The sequence below is a fragment of the Vipera berus genome (genome assembly GCF_964194415.1).
Source record: "Vipera berus genome assembly, chromosome: 4".
Classification (NCBI taxonomy): Eukaryota; Metazoa; Chordata; class Lepidosauria; order Squamata; family Viperidae; genus Vipera; species Vipera berus.
The window spans coordinates 22,881,868-22,898,520 of NC_138206.1; the positions used below are offsets into that span (position 1 = coordinate 22,881,868).

General features: G+C 39.0%; 1 protein-coding gene across 1 annotated transcript in view; it reads right to left on the bottom strand.

Annotated features, from left to right (window-relative positions):
• ATP8A2 (ATPase phospholipid transporting 8A2) overlaps positions 1–16,653 on the bottom strand; it is a gene marked incomplete at its 3' end in the record, with an annotated part of 203,542 nt that overhangs the window by 151,578 nt on the left and 35,311 nt on the right. The window contains exon 16 of the mRNA XM_081327717.1: positions 14,066–14,130. Within this exon, the coding sequence (XP_081183843.1) occupies positions 14,066–14,130 (65 nt within the window). The remainder of the gene's footprint in view (positions 1–14,065; positions 14,131–16,653) is intronic.

Sequence of the window (16,653 nt, forward strand, 5' to 3'; positions counted from 1 at the left end):
CATATAAATTATATTATTTACATGATTATAGATAATTATGTATGGTTTTATATATTATGAAATGTTATATATTAATATTCTGTCAGAGGTATTAGCTTCACCAAAGTGCTTTGGTGAAAATGATTTATTTTTTTATTCAAACAGAATAAAAACACAATATAATTATTTAATGAAGAATAGCGACAACAATAAAGTTTTTATTTTTAGTTTATCAAATATGTATTCCTGAAATACTTTCATTAACTAAAAATAATCAATTATGGAAAAAATAATGTTAACATGGAAAAAATACAAACCAACCAAATCAAACAGAAGTCTTGAAACTTAAGAAATTCCCCTATAAGCCATAATAAATAAGATTAATATTTTCTTTTAATAGTAATATTTTTATTAATGTTAATATTGATCGATTAATATTATCAATTAACACTCCTCACTGAACCAATATATTGTATACTATAAATAGGAACAAATAGTATTATTAGCTATATTATTTCTTTATTACATTTATATCCTGCCGCAATCCAAATTATTATTAGTAACCAAGTATCACATGGAGCCATCAAAAGTTGCAAATTAAATAAGTTGCTTTCAGCTGGTGTCCTTTCCAATGAGATGACGATTTGATACGTTTGTCAGCTGTTCCCAAGTGGCACATGGGCTTCAACACTTTTTTCAAGTACACAACTCTGAAAATGAAATATTCCATCTGTCTTATACTTCCCGCTACTCCACTCCCAAGAATTTTCATACAATGTTAAATGTGTTAGATCTCCATCTTTCATAGATATGCCCACAACACTAGCTTCCCAGGCATAATAAAATTAGCCCATGCAAAAGATAGAATTAATCTAATTCAGGCTTCATGACTATCAGGTCCACATGTACTTCTGCTCAAAAAAAGATCAGTGTTTGTTTCTTATATATTATTTTTTTCACAGTAGTCTGGGCTTTTAGACGTCTACTGGAATTTACAGAATGCCATCATTTTCATGAGCGCTTTAGCCATTTGGTTCCCAGTGAATGCTGGAGCAAGGATCTCTCCTCGTTTGGTTTTATTCCCAGATTAAAAAAATCTATGGCATTGGATACAGCTAGTGGGCAAGCATTCCCCTCCAACCATTTTTGGTCTGCTATATTGTTCACTAATGTCCTATCTAAAGTAAATCAACCATAGTATGTCACTGTCTCTTTCATTTATTTAGCTAACATGAAGATATAGGTTTCAGAGGATATAATATCAGTAAAAAGCCATTATCTCATGCATGTTTTTTCTCCTTTGTTTTGCAATAAGTTGAATTTCTGTGGGACAACCAATTCTGTGGTGAGTTTTAAACTATAAGGAGCTGGCTGTCATCCTAGTTCTTATCCCCTTTATTGACATAAATTGAATCAACAGTCTGCTGGTGTTGAAGGTTATACTATTATCTCTTAATGCAGCGATGGAAGAAGAGAGTATACAAAATATATCCTTTCACTCCTAGAAAAAGTTGTCCAGCCTATCCACAGCTCAACTCAAACTTATTTTGCACGGTGAAATAAACTGAAACTCAATAATGCTCAAATTACCCAGTTCACTGTGTACTTAAACTGGAAGCTGAATTCAATCACCCTGCTTTCACTTGTAATTGCAGACAATGACTTGGAAGTATGGAAAAGAGGTGGGGGTTTTTTTCCTTTAAAAATATGGATAGCTATGTCTTTGATTTCACATTTGTATTGCTGACTCATTGCAAACATTATTGACAAACTAATTAACACTCTGTTGCTCCAAGTCAGGGAAAAGGCCTTCTCTCCATTTAACCACTTTTTTTTGTTTTATTAGATACAGTTCCTTGTGCAGTTCTTTATTAAAGCTGACATCTTTGAATCTCTGTATGATTAAGGGGGGGAAATTAAAAGCTTCAAGCAAAAAAAAATTGACAGCAAAGTTGACCCCCCAATGAATTCTCTCTCCCAATTTTCCTAATTAGCTCCTTCTGCTAAGTCCCACTACTGCTGGCAGTCGTGGATCTCCACATAGCCTGGCTGGTGATTAAGATAACTATGCTGTGCCACAGATGTTAGAAGAGCCTCTAGTGTCTCCCTCAGGATAACAACCCTTGGTTTTCAAAAATGGCAAGCCTTAAACCTCATTTTTTCCCCTTGGTATTTATTCTGCCATTTTTCAATCCACTGTCTTCGCATATTAAAATTATTGTCAGCTTACAGAGATGGGAGGAGGGAAAATCCCCTTATTTGCCTCTGCTGCTGAAAACATACGATATCTACATTAACTGTATGATTTGCAACATATGGAGCTATTAAGCTGGTAAGTAGCTCACAGCAAAAGAAAATTGGAAGAGGGGCTTGGTGAAAGAGAATCCTAGAAGGGGACTAATGTTGCAAATTTCAGAAATAAAAACAACAACAACTGGAACTCCCTCTTTCTGAAAAAATCATTCTGCAAGAAAGAGTGGCCTATACCAGGGGTAGGCAACCATGGCTCTTTTATGACTCATGGACTTCAACTCCCAGAATTCCTGAGTCAGCATAGCTGACTCAGGAATTCTGGGAGTTGAAGTCCATGAGTCATAAAAGAGCCGAGGTTGCCTACCCCTGGCCTATACGCAAGCAAATCAACATGATGGTTACAGGATGTCCAGTCTTGTAGTAGATTTTACAAATAACCTAACTGAGAAATTAAATGAGATATGAGCAATGTGCAGCCCATCTGCCCAATGTATTCAGTCAGTTCAGTCTTTTGCCAAGAGGCCTTCCTCAACAGCTTGCTCCCTGAGGGAGGAAAGAGAGAAAGAAAGGTTGCTAGAAAAGAAGGGGATGCGAGAAAATTATTGCTACCTTTGGCCAGACACTGGCATGCGACGTAGCCCCAAAAGATTACTTCAGCTGGAATACAGGCAGTAGAAGAATATTACTCACCCTGGACTAACTAAATGGACTAGCATGCTTCTTCCCATACATGTCAGTAATGTTAAAAATAAACAGATACATCCTTTCATTTTTCTCTGCATCATTCCCTTTCATTCAAATGTCTGGATTTATTTTTTTTTGCGTCTTGAAATGCTTCAAGTTTAGATGAGCTCTACTAAGCAACCAGGCCTGCTTTGTGGTTATACCGTTTACCCTTAGAAAAGAAAAGAAAAATAAGATTAAGTCCCTTATCAGTGGTTGATGAGGATGGATGGATATGCTCTTCATGGATTTGATGTGATTTTATACAGTAATATCATTTCTGTGCAAAACTGTACACAAAAAGGACAGGCCAAAACAGAAGGTCTGCATTTTGCAGCACATGAGTTTCAAGAAGAGAATGGAATCAAGTGGCCAGGGATGTGTTGATGTTTCTATCACTTAAGGTCTTCAAATAATCATCTTTGCAAGACACCCCTCCTCTGGACTTATGTTAAATAGGATGTTGACCAAAATGGCCTACGAAACTGATTCCAGTTCTACAGGATTTTCTGCGCTACTGGATAAAACCCATCTACCTGATTACCTAGGAATGACCCTTGAGCAGGACACTTGATGTATTTGTGCAAATGCATTGAAAAAAATGAAATAGTTGTGGTATAGACTTAAGGGGGTAGGATAGGACTATAAGAAACCATGAAAATGGGACAAAGAAAGTTATATACACTACTGGAGTTCTTTAGAGGGAAGAAGGCGTATACATTTAAGAAAATAAAAATATAATTTTGAATTCTACAAGACTTTAATAAATCTACCAGGATCTGGTAACCAGGGAATCATTTTAAGACACACAAGAAAATTTTAGTGGACATTAATATTGAAAATCTAGGCTGTCCAATTTTTCCTAGAATGACTTAATTCAGAAAAGACAAAGCTTGTCTAACATTAGTCTTTCCCAGATGGATTTCAGCAGGGCTTTTTTTCTCATAGAACACTCAGAACGGAGTTCTGGCACCTTTTTTGGATGGAACCTTGTAGGGTAGGCAAGGCGGGTTGTATGACATGTGTGAGTTCCGGCACCTTTTTCTTTTAGAAAAAAAGCACTGGATTTCAGCATAGACTTTCTGAGAATTTTGGGAATTTAGCTCCAACTATTTGGAGGGTCATCCAATCTATTTATGCATAGGTTAGCATAAATCAGAATATTTATGATTGAGTAGAGGATCAGTGTTGGCCCAAGAACCAAGATGACCCAAAGCAACAAAGTACCAGCATTTAATAACATTTATATCTAAATTGAAACTGGTCACAATAGATCAGACCAGTGTTTCTCAACCTTGGTAGCTTTGAGGTGGGTGGAATTCTTCAATTCCACCCATTTGAAAGCTACCATGGCTGAGAAACACTGGATCAGACTATCCCTCCTCTCATTAATAGATGCAGCTTCTTTCTTCATGAATAGATTTTGAATCCAAAGAGCAAGATGAGTTACTGTACATCACAGACCACACAAATTGGTGACATCCATGAACTGGAGGAATAAAGACACAAACACTAAAATAAAGTCAGTAAATGATACTTCATTGAAATCCTATATATATCATCCTGTTTTTATTAGCAGGGCATAACTGTGATACCAATTCTGTGGGGAAATTGGCATCTATAAATTTCTATTATTATCAGTATGGCAATAGAATATACTATGCTAATTAAATGATATTTGTGGCTTAAAAGCATTCAAATATTCGTATTTGTCTGTAAAATCAGCATCCCAAAAATATGAATCCAAAACATAGTTTCAAGGAATCAGACAAGTCTTTAAATCCTAGTTTTACTTTCAAGTACTGAATAGATTTTCTTTCCAGAGTCCATTCTCTGAATGTTGCCATTTTCAAAACACAAGTAGGTGGCTACCAGAGATAGGAGATGGGTGCTTTCTTTGTGGTGGTGCCCAAACTTTCTGCTCTTCCTTTCCTCCCTATACCAAGGGCATGCCTTGGATTCAGGCAAAGGAATATCAAGAAGCACGTTATGGTGACTTCCAGTCTTGCATCATAGTGACACGGCTGACACAGCTGGTTTTGCCCTGCCAGAGGACCCTAAATGGGTCTAAAGTCACCCCGGAGAGGTGACAAAGAAGGAGGGCTCCCCCCCCATGACCGTGGAATGATGGCGATCGATCTCCAACCCGACAGGAGAAAGGCTAGCTACACCTTCATGACTAGCCCCAGCTACTGGCAGCTGAAGTCCGAAAGCACTAATCAGAACAATGGTGAACAGCATGCTTGAAACTGGGTAAGAATATCGACCTTCTCTCTCCTATTTTGTAACTGATTTCCTGGAAAAGATCCCCAAGAAGCAAAAAATCCTCTGAAAGTGAGAAGGGAGGGGATCGCACCCCCATCCTTCCATAGATGGAAGCGGCAAATTAATCTTGATGGGGGACAGAAATATTGAAATGAAGTTAATAATACTATAGTCTGGATAAATTTGAAAATTATGCAACTTGCTAATATTTTACATCTGAAAAAGTATTGATTAAATTATAAGAAAATAATTCTTTGTTTTAAAAGTTTGAAAATGAATAGTTACTGACACCTAGTGGAAGATTAGAGCATAAAACTACAGCTGCATTGACTCAGAATTTGGCAAAATGCCCAGAAATAGAGAACAACTTGTTCCTTTGAACCTCAGTGACTTCTAGCCAAATAGAGAACAGCTGAACAAAGGAAAGAAAATACACTGGGCTATTTACTACAGAGTGAGAACTACATTTGTTTTAAAGACTGTTGATCTTCTGAGATTATAAATACTTACTGAGCTGTGATTTCTAAGCTCAAGAATTGTTTGGAGAGAAAGAAAAAACTTGACTTTTGGCTAATCTTCTAGGGGGAATTTACTGGAAAGCTCTTAGATGGTTAAACATTCTGGACTACAATTTTGGCTGGCTGATAATTGTAAGACCCCTGAACAAAAGAACTGCTACAACATACTGCTTTTAATGGTGCTTTGACAATTGGAAATGCAGTGGATTATAAAAACCATATATAAAGATAAGAACTATATAAGACTTGGTTGTTTGGATTTTAAGATTGGCTGGTTTGACAGGGCTAACCACAGAGACTATAGTGCCAATGAAAGACTATCTGGATGGGAGAGACAAAATGGATGTTGCATACTTATCTATACCAAACCACACCAAATATTCCCCTCTGAAGGCCCTAGCCTGTAACATCAGAGATCTGTAGAAGTAACACTTCAAGACAAGGCAAATATATTCCAGGGGGAAATGTGTACAATGCTGTGACAGATTCAAATGATAATTGTTTCAAATCATGATGAGATTAAAAACAACTCTGATGACATAAATGAGCACACCTTTAATCTAAACTTACAATTGAAAAACCCTCAGAAAAAACAATAAAGAATGACCAAACAAATCAGATAACAGAATACAAACCAGAGGAAAGTAACCCAAATAGGGAAGCTACAAACAAAGAGAACTACAACTTAATACAAATAAAAGAAAATCTGCAAGAGTTTGCTACAACAATGGAATTGGAAAAGATATTTTATCTCCCAGGACTTCAAAATAAACTTGAGGATAAGAGAGAAGATCTAACAAAATGGATTATAGAACTGCCAGGAGAATCATTAGAGCTTGGGACACAAAAATCACACATCATACCTAATCTGTCTTTCTTATTCCCAACAATATTTACAAAAATACAGGAAGAATCTCCTGGCAAATGGAACATACTGATTTGGAAAGTTACTTGGCTAAAGAAGAAGGGTAGAGTTAGATTCAAGGGATTTGATTCGACTTACCAGATGGAATACTATGTGATTAAACACTTGTTTGAATATGGTTAAAAGAACAGATAAATTGTGGATATAAAGGGGCTCTATTTATTTATTTATTAATTTAATTTATATACCGCCCTTCTCTCAAGAGACTCAGGGCGGTGAACAGGGCAATACATAAAAATTAGATACAAAAATTAAAATTAAATTATTAAAACATAATTAAACAATGCCCAAAGATAATACAAATTTAAAATTGAAGTCATTAATAAAAATCCCACCCCGTCCCATCAGGCCAGGCCAGCTTGTTTAAAGAGATAGGTTTTAAGGTCGCGCCGGAAGGAGCGGAGATCGGGCGCCATCCGGAGCTCAACCGGAAGATGGTTCCATAAATCCGGTGCACCCACAGAGAACGCTCTCCCCCTGGGGGCCACCAGTCGGCATTCTTTGACCGGCGGCACCCTGAGGAGGCCCTCTCTGTGGGAGCGTACTGGGCGGAGGGAAGTTGACGCCGGCTGCAGGTGCTCCCCAAGGTATTCTGGACCCATGCCATGGAGGGCTTTGTAAGTCATTACCAACACCTTGAACCTCACCCGGAAGACAACTGGTAACCAATGCAGCTCGCGGAGCAAAGGTGTAACACGGGAGTATCGGGAGACTCCCAATACAACTCTCGCGGCTGCATTCTGTACCAGTTGGAGCCTCCGAGTGGTCTTCAAGGGTAGCCCCATGTAGAGAGCGTTGCAGTAATCAAGACGAGAGGTCACGAGAGCATGAGTGACCGTGCGCAAGGCATCCCGGTCTAGATAGGGCCGCAACTGGCGCACCAGGCGAACCTGGGCGAACGCCCCCCTAGTCACAGCTACAATATGATCTTCTAAGGAGAGTTGTGAGTCTAGGAGGACTCCCAAGTTGCGAGCCCTATCTACAGGAGGTAAAGACTCACCCCCCATAATGAGGGGTGGGATATCCTGAATATCCCGAGATGCCGGTACGCACAGCCACTCCGTCTTGTCAGGGTTGAGACGAAGCCTGTTCCTCCCCATCCAGACCCGGACCGCCTCCAGGCACCGGGACATCACGTCGAGGGCATCACTGGGGTGGTTTGGGGTCGAAATGAAAAGTTGGGTATCATCAGCATACTGATGATACCCAACTCCAAAACCACGAATGATCTCACCCAGCGGTTTCATGTAGATGTTGAACAGAAGGGGCGAGAGGACCGACCCCTGAGGGACTCCACAAGAGAGAGGCCTCGCGGTCGACCTCTGCCCCCCTGCCAACACCGACTGCGAGCGTCCCAGGAGATAGGAGGAGAACCACTGAAAAACCGTGCCTCCCACTCCCAATCCCCTGAGACGCCGCAGCAAGATACCATGGTCGATGGTATCGAAAGCCGCTGAGAGGTCTAATAGGACTAGAACAGAGGAGTATCCTCTGTCCCGAGCCCTCCAGAGATCATTCACCAGCGCGACCAATGCCGTCTCCGTGCTGTACCCGGGTCTGAAGCCCGATTGGTACGGGTCTAGATAATCCACTTCATCTAGGACCAGAGGGAGCTGATGCGCCACCACACTCTCAACAACCTTCGCAAGAAAGCGAAGGTTGGAGACCGGACGAAAGTTATTCAAAACAGCCGGGTCCAAGGCAGGCTTCTTGAGGAGAGGTCTCACCACCGCCTCTTTCAAGGCGGCGGGAAAACTACCCTCACTCAAAGAAGCAGATATAACCGCCTGGAACCAGCCTCGTGTCCCCTCCCGGGCTGCATAAACCAGCCAGGAAGGGCACGGGTCCAATAAACATGTGGTGGAGCTCAGCCTCCCCATGATCCTGTCCACTTCCTCCGGAGTCACAGGATCAAACTCCTCCCAGGTGACATTGACAAGACCGCTCGTGTCCTGATCGTCCGATACTGCCCAGTCGGAGTCCAAACCGGTCCGAATCCGAGCGATTTTGTCCGACAGATGTTGACTAAATTCCTCGGCCCGCCCCTGCAAGGGTTCCCCACTAACCTCCTGATTAAGGAGGGAGCGGGTCACCCTAAACAGGGCGGCCGGGCGATTATCTGCGGACGCGATGAGGGCAGCGAAGTAGTTAGATCTCGCTACCCTCATCGCTGCGAGATAAGACCTAATATGGGTTCTTAGTCGCAATCGGTCAGATTCAGATCGGGTGGACCTCCAAACGCTCTCTAGGCCCCGTCTCCGACGCTTCATCTCCCGGAGCTCCGCGGAGAACCATGGAGCCCATTGGGATCTGCGCCGGGTCAGGGGCCGCAAGGGTACAACTCGGTCAAGTGCCTCCGTGGCCGTCCTTTCCCAGGCTTCCACTAAGGCATCTGCCGAGCTGTGAGCTGAGGAGGCAGGTGGGGACCCCAGCGCTGCCTGAAACCTCTCAGGGTCCATTAAGCGTCTGGGGCGGAACCAACTATAGTAAGAGGGATAAGATATACAAGTAGTATAGTACTTTTTATAACATATGAAATATAATAAACATTGGGATGGTGTATGTGAATGAAAAGTTTGGATATTTAAAGGTAATTAACACTGAGAAAATTATGACTGATAAGAATGGTTTGAATATGCAGGGGAAATTAAGCTTAAATAAGAATTTTGAAAACAGGACACATAGTGACTTAATAAGATGACCTTTACAAATACAATTGAAACATAAGCTGATTAGAAAAGATGATATATGTTGGTGCTATTGTTATTTGTACAAATATTAGAAAAATATTTATATTTAACCTTGTATGCATTGAAAATATTTAAAATTATATTTGTTTAATGTTGACAAAAGGAAATCAGTGGAAGAAGAGAAGATCAAAGAAATATATTATTAACTAATAGATTGATTATGGAATTATAGAAAATAATTATTACTGATTGTTTTTAAATATATGAATCCAGACAACATGCTGTTTACTAAGCACGAAAGATTGTTATTGTAAAAAATCAATAAAATATATATTTTTTAAAAAGAACCACGTTGTGGTTCAGAGTGGATTTTTATTCTCTGAGAATCAGTGAACAAAGCATGGATCTGATCTGTGGTTGTGAAGAACTAATAAAATGCAATCCTGCAAAAATTATACACTCTTCATGTAAACTTATGGAAGGGTAGTGGTGGAGGTGGATGGAGAGATTTAAAAAATTCCTAGCAAGTTGACTCTATCTACAGAACCCTGACATCCTGGAGCTAAACTGATTCAACTCCTCCCCTTGGGATGCCGCTACAGGGATTGCATGCCAAAACAACTGAACACCTGATTACCACAGTACTGTCTTTTGTATAAATATATTTACCCATGAATTATTACTATTACTATTGTTATTACTATTACTATTGTCCTTCTCATCTTTTCTATTACCTTCTCTTATGGGTATCATTATTGTAATTTTTATTACTCTGTTGTTTTGCCTGTACACTGAGAGTTTCTGCACTGGAGACAAATTCCTTGTGTGTCTAATCACACTTGGGCAAATAAAGTATCTTATCCTATCCTATCCTATCCTATCCTATCCTATCCTATCCTATCCTATCCTATCCTATCCTATCCTATCCTATCCTATCCTATCTCCACAAGGATTTTTGTTTTTAAAAAATGATGCAGTATAAATAAAGACAATAAAAAAGCACAGTCTCCTTCTGGTCAAGTTCAACTCCTGGACTACATGTCCAAATAGTTTTCTTGACAATCATATGGAAATTGTTTGCCATTACCAACTTCTGATTTGTTTTAGAGTAGAGACTTAGAATAGTCTGGTGGTTTCTCACCCCAGTATTTCAGGTATGACCAGGCTTAGTTTTTGAGATCATGAAGGTTACCTAGGTACAGCTTCTGTCACAATTCATAAGGCAACACCTGCAATTCAAATATGTGTCCAGAGGCATATTAGATTAATCTGCATGGAACCTTATTCACTTTTTATAGTCAAGGCTAATTTGATACCGGAATCTCTTTAACTGGAGCCTATCATATCAAACAAACAAACAAACAAATAAATAAATCAGCTACAAATAAAGCAACTTATCAAAACCAACTTCTTGATTATTTACAAGCAGTCTAAAACTCTAAGAGATGTTATTGCATATTAGTTGAGAATTTCAGATTTTCTCATTCTATGTTATTCTACCCCTTAAGTGGGGGGGGGGAAGAAACTCTACAGACCAATTTTAAACCTGAAGTAATTTATTTTGGGTCACATAATCTGGCTTTTGCTATTTGGCAACCTCCCCAAAACCAAATTATTCTGATTAAAGTGCATATGCTTTGGATTGCATATGTGAATTATTATGTTCAATCATTATGGCTCAAATCCAAATGAGCTGCTTAGGCACACATAAGTACTTGACAGTGTGTGCCCTTATAATTCCCCTGGACTAAATCAACAGATTTATGCATGCTTAAGCCATTGAAATCAATGGGTTTATGTATTCTTAGCTCTGTGCTCCAGTAAAGCACCTGGTTTTAATTTGCAACTGCAACTGCTTTCTTCTGGGTTCCTTTGACTTTCAGGCATAGTTTATTGGCTGGGTTGAATGCAGCATCAGGAAAGGACAGATCAGAATTCCTGTTTAAGATAGCTGTCCTCTGTATGAAACTCTGACTTCAGGTGCAGGAAGAACAGATTTTGATTTAGTTTGATTTGGGGTTATGTTTAACTATCCCACAGACAAGGCTGAGTTTCTCAACTGCAATGAAGTGGGAGAGAAAAGCAGAATTGTAACAGTTGGAAGAAATTATTTCAGCCACTGAAAATTCCACCTTAGTGTAGGGACCAAATTAAAGCATTTACAAAACCTGTCTATCCAATTTACTATCAATTGTCTGAAGATATCCAACAGACGAGAACTCACTACCTCATTCATTATTTCCCATATAGAACTGGCCTGACACTTCCCAACTAGAATTTATCTTCCATAACTTAAAGTACTGGTTATTTCACATCCTACACCACAACATTTGAAGAGAGATCATGGTTGCTTGCTGTGTGATACCATTTTTTTTAATTCCATTTATATCCCGCCCTTCTCCGAAGACTCAGGGCGGCTTACAAGCTTAGCAGTAGCCTTCATTCTATGTATATGCCTGCTTATTAGGGCTTTCACACACACCCCAAGCGGCATTATTACAAAGTCAGCTTAATTGCCCCCAACAATCTGGGTCCTCATTTTACCTACCTCGGAAGGATGGAAGGCTGAGTCAACCTTGAGCCTGGTGAGATGCGAACCTGCACTAATTGCAGGCAGCTGGTGTTACTTAAGGAGGCATTAGCCCACTGCTCCACCAAGAAGAAGAGTCCTATCATATTTCTCAAGACCAAATATCCAGACATCTCAATCATCATTGTTGCCTTCTCTGCACTGTTTCAGTTTACTTTTCTTAAGATGTTTAATTAAACGCTAAGTCCTTCTAAAAATGTATTTGAGTGCCTGTTCCCTGCAATATGAGCAGATCTTCTTGAAGATTCCTTGGATATGGTCTATATCACCTCAAAACAGGAAACATTGGGGGGGTAGAGAGAATATTTTATTTTAATTTTACAGGATCATTTTTCTATGTACTCAAACATGACCTTTTCACAGACTTTCCCCCCTCAGTTGTCAAACTCCGGGTGATCCTTTATTTCCATTTGTAGCTGCATGTAAAATTGTGTTTTTAAAAACTGCTGAAATTGTCAAGAAACCTATTTTTTTCCCCTCAGGGCTCAGGTCAAAAAGTTATTTTTAAGCTTCCAGCCAAGTACTATTACTGAGAAAGAAAAGTTTTGAATTTAAACCATCTTCAACCTGGTATTTTTCAGATGGGTTGGATTTCCATACCCATAATCTAGATCCAGTAAGATCAAAGACTATGATTATATGAGTTAAATGCCAATACATCTGATAAGAACAATGTTTGGAAAAACTGTCAAAGAACAGGAAGAGAATCAAAATGGAATTGTGTTTAGTATTTTAGATTAAGCCCAAGATGAACTACTTTATAACTAAATAAGCTTAAAAGGTGACTTTGGCCCAGACAAAGTCATAATCTCTTAATCAGGTTGGAATTCCTATTTGCTTCCTTAGGTCCTGCTCTGAAAGTGTTGGGAGTGCAACTGCCTATTTTTGAAATTATAATGAAAAGAGGACCCTAGTCCATGTGATGCCTGCTCAGGGTGCCTGCTTGAATTCCTCAACCTTGTTGCTAGCAATTTCCCCAACTATTGAGATGGGAGGAGTTGTTTTCTCCTCAACACTTGGCAGATGGTATAAGGACACTGCAAGACAACCATGGACTTGTCCCAAATAATTTCTGGCCTAATTTTCATCTCTAAGCAGTTGGCTTGTGATCTGAAAATGGAAGATTGCTTTAATGATTCTTTGCTGTAGTCAAATCACTACCTGAGCCAGATGAGGCACATCATACCCTATGACCCTAGGGAGGGATTGGGTGAGTTTTGAAAGTCTGTCTCAGACACCTTATGGATCTGAAAGAAATCCAGAGGGTCCTTGGGAATTTCCAGTAATTGGGTAGGATTTATTGCCTCAAAATAGCCTTTCATTTATCAAAAATGAGCCATTTCTATATTTGCACTGTTGATGTAATCTAAAATCTGAGAGTGGGATAAATGGTACCTAAATTTGACAAATAAATAAAATCAGGATAAATCAAAATGAATTTTGCCAACAAATTTATCATCGAACATGGTGTGTGATGATTGATTAAGCCCCCCTTTTATGTGGCATGATAGTAGGTACTGGATTTTTCAGATCGAAGTCTATCATTCTCAGTATATTAAACAACAGAATGCAAAATTTCCCTATTTTTCTTACCCAACCACATTTATTACAATGTTTGTTTATTACTCTGTTCTAAAGGTTTAAATGGAGAGAAGGTAGAAGCTTTCTACACTCAAATTATCCAGAAAAAAATGTAAGTAGAATAATGTTACTTTCTCTCTATTGGACCTTTGAGATCCTTTAGCTATTACTCAGGTTTATTTCCCATCCCAATGATCTTCATGGTTCACAGTTGCTATTAAATGGGGAAACTTGTGGCATAGTAGACTGAGGGTGAAAGAGAGGGTTCTCCCCAAATCTAGTAAAAAACTAAAAGCACCACTTCAAAGCAATTTCAGCCCCATACCCCAACCCAATTTAGTATAATCCTTTCATTTTAAGAAGTCATTTGGAGGAACGGGTATGCTCCAATAAGAGTGGGATGTGGTTTGAAGGCCCATGTGTTTCAGTTTCCTTTTGTACACATTTGTCTGGATTGATTTCTGGTTGTGTATTGGTAAGTTTAGATCAAATACTGTAATGACAATATTTAAATCAAACAGAATGGTAGAATTCCACTTACATCCAAAGAATCTTCATTCACGAGGATGAGAGTCATACTCTGGGAAACGAGTCTGCAGGAGTACCCTAGAGAAATAATCAACATTCAATGGGTGGTATCAGAAAATATAATCAAGGGGCTCATAAATAACTATCCTGCAACTTCTTCAGTCATCCTATCATCATGAATGAAAGAACAGAGTTGGGCTAGAAAGCCCAAATTCGCAATCAATTTCCTTTCCTTCACTGGCAAATTTTCCTGAGTTGGGAGGCCAGCCACTGAGCTTTCCTTTGTGCAAGTTTAATATATAACTATGAATCCTAATGAACATTTCTAAATTGTGTAGGAACTTGCAGAGAATCTGAGAACAACAGAATGTACAAGAGCTTCCCAGCATGACCCTCACGACACTTTTAATTGTGTGCAAGAAAAAACATGCCCAGTGCAATATGAAATCAAAATCTATTTAAAAAGAGCTGTGTTGAATCACATTATAGCCTTCCCTATATTAGCATCCACCAGCTAACATAAAAGTCTGGAAATTGTTCAGTCCCAAAGCACCTGAAGAGTACTGGGTTGAGGAAGCCTGGACTATGTAATACATCACTTGATTTCCACAATGGCTAGTTAGATGCTTCTATGATGGTGCCTCTGCAATAAAGTTTAAGGATGGCAAAATTAAAATATGTGGTGACATCAGCATACAAAGCATTTTTCATCATTTCCCCGGTCTTTACTGAACCTAAGGAAAATAACAAGACCTGCCTTGCCCATCAAGCTGACACAGGTTGCAAGTTATTTGCTTACTGTATTTGTGTTTGGCTTAAAGCGTTATGTAAACTAAGGCACTTTGATTGGTAAGCTACAGTTTATGGCTTAGCCTGTTAAGCAAACTCAGCCAGCTATGTTTTATTAAATAAATCATGGTTTTATTTACTTATGTAATTTAGGGGCTGTCCATCTCCTATTGTGTACTGTATTGCACTGCAATGCACTGTATTGCATTGTATTTATATAAAATTTAGTGACTCTCCATCTTCCTCACAGAGTGACTCCAGCCTCCAGATTAATTTAAAAAGTAAGAAAAATTAAGAAAAGGGAAAGAAAGAAAACAAGAGCGATTTGAAGATAAATATTGGAACAAACAAACCAACAACAACAACAAAATCCAACTGGGGCTTAAAACACCATCCTATCCCAAAGCTCAATAACCAGGTCTTTAATAGTTTCCACCATGTCATCAGGGTGAGAGCCATCTGGATAACTTGGAGATCTAATTCCAGAGGGCAGGTGCCATGACAAAGAAGACATACTTCCTTGCTTAACCATCCACTTTGTCCAATTCCAGTAGTTGGATAGAGACAGATGTAAAAAGACTTTAGTTCCCAAGGTGTAGTAAGAGCCCGGCATAAAGAGAATATAGCAATGAAGTCAAGATACTAATAAGCAATTAATTCAACTCTTTGTGGGAGAACTAGACAACTGTGACCCATTGGCTCATCGTCTCAACAGGTATTTCTTTACCTAAACAGAGAAACAGAATGGCCAAGGCAAAAATGCAATGGAAGTGTCTTCTGACTTCCTGCTGGCTTGTCTGTGCCTGACCACCCTTGTGGGATTGGTCTACCTGGCCTCCAGAGGTCTAGGCAGGACCAGTCTAATGAACCTCTGGGCAGTGTGGCAGCACTGAAACAACTATAAATTTGACAAATTTCAATCCCATGAAATGCAGGGTCCAGGAGAGTTTTAGTTGTACATAGATAGTCTATATTGCAACAGAGGAGCTCTTTGTTCTATGTGCATACTGATGTCTAAGAAAGTCCAAATCACGAGGTAATTTGTAAAACCAGTCACTATAGTTTTTAAAAGATGTGTAACTGCTTATATTGTTGGCAAATCAGGTCCCCGGGATTTGTTTGTTCATTTATTAAATATATTTGTTGATTTCTTCAACAAGAAAAAGTACAAAAAAGTATACAATACTCACAATGAAGAATAACAACATAAACAAATATAAATTATTAGATTAAATCTGAATAAAACTGAATAAAATTTGGGGGAGGATTAAAGTTTATCATCAAGAATAAAAACCAACTATAGAAAAATGCAGGGAGTTTCTATAAGGTCTCTCTAAAGACCTGTACGCTGAACAATTTCATAATGCTGGAATGAGGTCTGGCACGCCAAATTATGTTTTAAAAAATTCTTTGAGAAATAACAGCTTTAAGGATTATTCATCAAGTGAGACCTGGTTTTTCCCCTGGGAATGACTATGGACCTAAACTGTTACAAATTTGGTATAACTAATTGAAAGGGATTTTCTGGTAGTTTTTGATTGGAACAACAGCTGCAGCAGCGAACAGTAATTTCTAAGCTTCTTCTTGCTGTTTTATTTTACATCTTTTACATCATGCAAGACGCCATTTGACAAGTGGAACTGGAGAATAGCAATGCACATTCTACTGAATTCCTCAGTAATCAGCAAGAGCTCATATTAAATTATGCAAGGAGATTTGCATCAAGACTGATTTCTTACTCAAACACATACATGCACTTCCCTTGGAAATGAAAAGGGAAAAGGACCTGTGATAATATTAAACTATTTACAG